At 34.5% G+C, this 5,951-nt stretch overlaps 1 protein-coding gene across 1 annotated transcript; it reads right to left on the bottom strand.

The window, feature by feature from the left end:
- Positions 1 to 389: 389 nt before the first annotated feature.
- Positions 390 to 1,346, bottom strand: LOC123245218 (olfactory receptor 2T1-like). Its single transcript, XM_044673983.1, has one exon. It carries the CDS (start codon positions 1,344 to 1,346, stop codon positions 390 to 392), a length of 957 nt encoding a protein of 318 aa, XP_044529918.1.
- Between the last annotated feature and the right edge of the window lie 4,605 nt (positions 1,347 to 5,951).

Here is a 5,951-nt window from a genome sequence, read left to right as displayed (position 1 = left end):
GGAGGAAGGAAGGAAGGAAGGAGGGAGGGAGGGAGGGAGGGAGGGAGGGAGGAAAAGAAACACACATTCTTCCTGATATTGTAAAAAAAGTTTTCTTTCTGGACTAATCCTGAGTCACAACCACGAGGATATCATTAAACATTAGGTTTAAAATTAAATATGACGGGGGCAGCTGGGTGGCTCAGTGGACTGAGAACCAGAGCTAGAGATGGGAGGTCTTAGGTTCAAATTTGACCTCAGACACTTCCCAGCTGTGTGACCCTGGGCAAGTCACTTGATCCCCATTGCCTAGCCCTTAACACTCTTCTGCCTTGGAATCAATACAGAGTATTGCTTCCAAGATGGAAGGTAAGCATTTTAAAAAAAAATAAATATGAGAATCTCTTTAGTTAGAAGGTAACTGCCACCCTATGGGAGCCCTTACACTTCCCTAGTGCCCTTTTCATGGCTCCAGCCACATCCTTATTTCTCAGACTGTAGATGAGAGGATTAAGCATGGGAGTGAGGATGGTATAGAACACAGAGAGAATTTTGTCCTGGGCTGGGGTATGATATGAATGGGGCAACATATATGTGTACATGGCTGCTCCATAGAATAGAGTCACTACTGTCATATGTGAAGAACAAGTGGCAAAGGCTTTTTTTCTCCCTTCCACTGAACTCATCTGATGTACAGTAATGAGAATCCTGGCATAGGAGGCAATTACCACAGAAAAGGGAATCAGCAGCATCAGTATACAGCACACATACATCACAGTCTCATAGAGAGCTGTATCAGCACAAGCTAATTTCAGCACAGCAGGTGCTTCACAGAAGAAATGATTAATCTTTCGGGAACCACAAAAAGGAAAGCTCATTGTGATGGGAGTGAGCAGAAAGCCATCCAAAGAGCCACCAAACCAAGAGCCAGCTATGATCATAAGACAGACCCTTCGATTCATTAGCATTGGATAACGCAGAGGGTTACAAATGGCTGTGTAACGGTCATAAGCCATGAGGCCTAACAAGAAGAATTCAGCCCCTACTAAAGTGAGGTAGAGGAAGTGCTGAGCTGTGCATCCCACAAAAGAGATGGTCCTCTGTCCCAGAATGTAGTCCACAAGCATCTTGGGCACAATGGTTGAGATATACATCGTGTCAATGAAGGAGAGATGACTGAGCAGGAAATACATAGGTGTGTGGAGGTGGAGGTCTGTGTAGATCAAGAAAATCATGATCCCATTGGCCAACAGGGCAGTGAAGAAGATAGCACAAATAATAGCAAAAAGGAGACCTGAGGTTTCTCTGTTGCTGAAGAGCCCCACAAGGGTAAAGTCGGTGGAAGAGGTCGTATTGTACCCATCCATTGATTCTATCAAAGTGGTGAAATAGAACTGTGGACATGCATTATCCATTAACATAAGAAATATTAAAATAATGCATAAAGACTAAAAACATCAGAACTATAAGTCAGGTAGTTGGATTCAGTGAAATAGAATTTATCCTGTTTAATTTTTTTGATATCTTTAGAGTGAGCTATATGCCTGGCAAATGAAGCATTCCAAGACATTTTGTCAAGTAGCTCTATCTATAGGCATGATATGATTACCATTAGGAAAATATTTTGATTATCTATTTATTAGGATGACTGAATATATTCCAAATGCCTTGAGGCATTATTGCCATTACTAAGGTAGTAAGTGAAATGTCCTGACCAAAAAGATAGGGTTCAAATTTCAGCTTTACTGATTTCTGGCTATATGACTAACAAATCATTCTGTTATAATAATAAAAAAGGCAGTGTAGCATAGAAGATAAAAAAACTGGCCTCAGAATCAATAATATCTGGGTTGAAGTTTTATATCTCTCATATGCTATGTGGCCATGGGCAGATGATGCTCAGTGCCCCAGGTTGAAACTATAAATCTAAGAGTTGTCTTCACTATTATATGAGTAGAATGAATTTCCTTACTGGATAATCCTTACACTAATGAAATCAAAGGGTTGAACCAAAATAATAATAATAGCAGCTACCAATTACAATGATATTTAATATAATATTTAACATTTAAATATATTTAATATACTTAATATTTAATATAACTTAAACATTTTCAAAATACTTTGCATGTATTATTTCATTTGAAATTGTCCCATTTGACAAATGAGGAAGCTCAGGCTAAGATAATTTAAGTGACTAGCCCAGGATTCATTGCACAGACTGTCTGAGGCAAGATTTGAAATTATCTTCCAAATGAATCCAAATCCAGTGCTCTAGTTCTGGACCTTAGTTTTTCCATTTGTAAAATATGAATATAACAACACTCATTTAGCATATTCTTTGTTGAAAGCAAATTCAATTTAGACATAATATTTTGTATGTTTATAAGTTATTATTATCCAAACAACTTTAGACAATGGCGACCATTAAAACAAAGAAAATATAAAATGGTCCTTGATCTTATGCAACTTTCTCCCATATTTGCAATAATTGTGGCAAAGTGATGGAAAGTGGGTCAAAGGATGCTAATCATAAAAAAATTTAAAATCCTTTGTAAACTTTTAACTTACTTGGTATTATAATTATGATAATTCCGTCCAATGACCAATGAGGGAATATATTAATAGAAGAACCAAATATATTAGTCTTTATTTTCTCACTATAACAAAACAAGAAAAAATAAATTGTTCCTAAATGTAGGGATGACTGGCAAATTCTCCTTAAAGAAACAAGTAAAGAAACTGGTTCAATTATGAATTCAAAGACAATGAGAAATATAATTTTATAGAACATTTAATGAAAATAATTTTAGATTTTGCAACCATATCTACAGGAGATAAAGAAGTAGAGAAAATTTGGAAGATCTTGATAAAATTTTCCAAAGTAAATTATCATATATTTTGATATCCATTGACTTCAATGTAAAGGTAAGAATAAGTGATAATGGTGAAAACTGTATGAAGGTATATATACAGAAGCTTCTCAAGGTGTCACACATACTTCCTTTTAGAAAAAGAATTAGGAATGCTAGGCATGCAAGCCCATCATAAAATTTTTAAATAAAATGAATAATTTTCTGATTGACATAACTTATTTCTGATATCAGTTTTTCATGTACAACCAGACCACAAATTTCTTAGATAAAATATAAAACTTAGCATGAAGGTAAAATGAAAAAAAAATAAATATATATTTGGCATGCAATGAAAACAACTTCATTCTCACCTATTTTAATAAGTTATTGATGTTGAAAAATGGACATAGAAAAGACATGGACATAGACATAGTCTACAACAGCAATTTCACAGAGAAGTTAAATCAAAGTAAACCAATTACCATAATAAGGAAGTAAACCAGGCAAAGATTGCTGTACTTGGAGTTTAGAAGGCCTGGGTTCAAAATCTCACCTACTTACTGTGTGACTTCGAACAAGTCTTAAATGACTTTCTTAAAGTTCACTCAAAGCCTTCCTTTCTCATCTGTAAAATAAAGGAGTTGAAATGAGAGATACTCTGAGATCCCTTCCAGTTCTAAATCTATGATCATATCATCTCTAAAAAAACCTAAAAACTTGATTAGTCAATAAGAACTTGATATTTTTTAGGTTTGATAGTCAAGTACCATACTATTTTACAATATAAATTTGTCAAATCTTACAGAGAAAGATGTTTAGAGACTATAAGCAATATCAACATAGAAAACAGAGCCAAGTGGAAGTAAATCCAATTTAAATACAATTTGGTGAGATATCCAAACTAAGCAAAAACACTCAAGTCATATAAGGAGAAAAAATGTCAACGAACATTAAAGAAAAATATGGAAATGATCTGAATAGATTTCTCTGACAAATTCTTATTGCCATCAAGAATAGTAGAATAGCCACATCTGTTCTCCCAAACTATACTAGTATAATAATAGTACTAAACAGATTAAAAATTAAGAAAATAAGCTAATTAAACCTATCATGCACAGAGAACATCTATCTTAGAAAAGACAAGTTAGGAGGACATTAACAATTCACAACATTTCTGATGAAAGGAAAGAGTAAATATGTGGAAATGAAGTTTACACCTTATTAGTAACTCAAAAAAGGAGACTAACACCTTATTAGTAACTCAAAAAAGGAGACTAAGGCTTTACTCATAGCTCTGTTACTGACTCACTACTTTTCTGCCTCCTCACTTTTTTCTGCTTTTTCACCTTGGAGATGTCTCTGCCCTTGAAGCTTTCTCCTATAATTAATGAGTGCTTGGAACAGACAGTTATTCCGCGAAGTGCCCAGAATGTCCATTGATCTCTTTAGTCCTGCCTCCTGGGTCAATTTCTGGCTCTCCAGACTTTTCTACCTCCTCCCCAACAGCCTGGCCTCCACACATAAATCTTTTCCTCTCCCCTCTGCTTCCCAACTCTCTTATATGCATATGCTAATAGAGGGAAGGGACTGTCTTTTTTGCTTTTAATTGTGTCAGTGTATTTCCAATGCTTAGCACAGTGTCTGGTACATAGAAAACATTTAGAACTTCAACTATTTTTGGAACAGGGATGACAACACTGAACCTAGAGTCAGGAAGAGCTGACTTCATATCTGACCTCAAACACGAGCTGTTTAACCATGGGAAAAACATTAACCTAATTGTCTTCCTCAACTGCAAAAATGAGGATAACAATAGTACTTATTTTACACAGAAGGTTATTTTGAGTGAGACATAAAAGTTTAATGTAAAATTACAAATATAAAAGTGTTTAGGACTAGCATATAGTAGGTGCTAATATAAATGCTTATTCCCTTCCTTCCTCTATGGAGAGAATATAAGTACATGACCCATATGCCTATGTTCCCATCTATATTAAATTTTCCTATGAAGAATCTCCATATTATTAAGATAATCCTTAATGAGGGCATTATTGGGGAGCAGACAACAAATTATTCCTTAGATGATTACATCTTTGCCATTAAGCAACTGACTGAAAGATGTAGAAAACACAGCATCCCACTTTGCTTTATCTAGATGATTCTTTTAAACATTAATTCAATTAATCAAAACATTTTGTTAAAACTTCTGACAAGGTACCTCTGATGCATGTGTATAAGTTGTATAAAATTTTTTGATAGTTCACAATAACAGAGATAATCTTATCCCAAATATTCTGATTATTTATATCAGGTAATGTGCAAAACAAGGTGGCATGGTTAAGACGAGACAGCTTAAATTTGTCCATATAGGTATATTATATATGCATATACACATAATCACACATATATATAGACATATATGTTTATATATGAAGCATATATAAAAGAAAATTCAAATGAATAATACATTGGTGACAGAATTTGAAAAGAGGAAGAAAATGGTCTAGATGACTTTTAGAAAAAGGAAAAAGCACCTTTAAAGACTTTAATAGCTTTTCCCAAAAACAAAGTTCCATCTTTTTAATATCAATATTCTACATGAATTGTATGGTGCACACTAGGTCAAATTTAATGAGCATCAATCAAAAATAGAGAAATACCTCGTGAATATGAGCATTTTGTGACATAATGAATAAAGAACTACAAAGAACAACAGGATTAAGGAATTTCATGAAAGAAATGTGATAGTGAAAAAAAAAGTTCTGATTACATTATGAAAGATGGACGATCTGAATGTACTACTGGTATGCTCACAATTTCATGCTAAAGCAAACCAGTCCCTCAGCATGTCAGGTATGTCCCCTGTAATGAACTTCTTGGAAAGAATAGTTGCAAAGGATGGGAACCTGTATGAATTACCGTATGTTTTGTTGGAAAGAATATTCACTTTAATAGGACACATCCATTGTTAAGGACTCAGATTCCTCATCTACAAACTGAGCAGGTTAGAGAAGATGATTTCTATAGTGCATTCCACCTCTAAATATATATTTAAGGAGGCAGCTAGATGGCTCAGTGAATTGAGAGTCAGACCCTGAGACAGAAGGTCCTGGGTTC

This window comes from Gracilinanus agilis, chromosome 4 (assembly GCF_016433145.1).
Source record: "Gracilinanus agilis isolate LMUSP501 chromosome 4, AgileGrace, whole genome shotgun sequence".
Classification (NCBI taxonomy): Eukaryota; Metazoa; Chordata; class Mammalia; order Didelphimorphia; family Didelphidae; genus Gracilinanus; species Gracilinanus agilis.
This window is presented reverse-complemented; position numbering and strand designations above follow the sequence as displayed.

Excerpts from the sequence above, each read along its gene's own strand:
- LOC123245218 (XM_044673983.1), bottom strand. The coding sequence starts at position 1,346 with ATGGATGGGTACAATACGACCTCTTCCACCGACTTTACCCTTGTGGGG.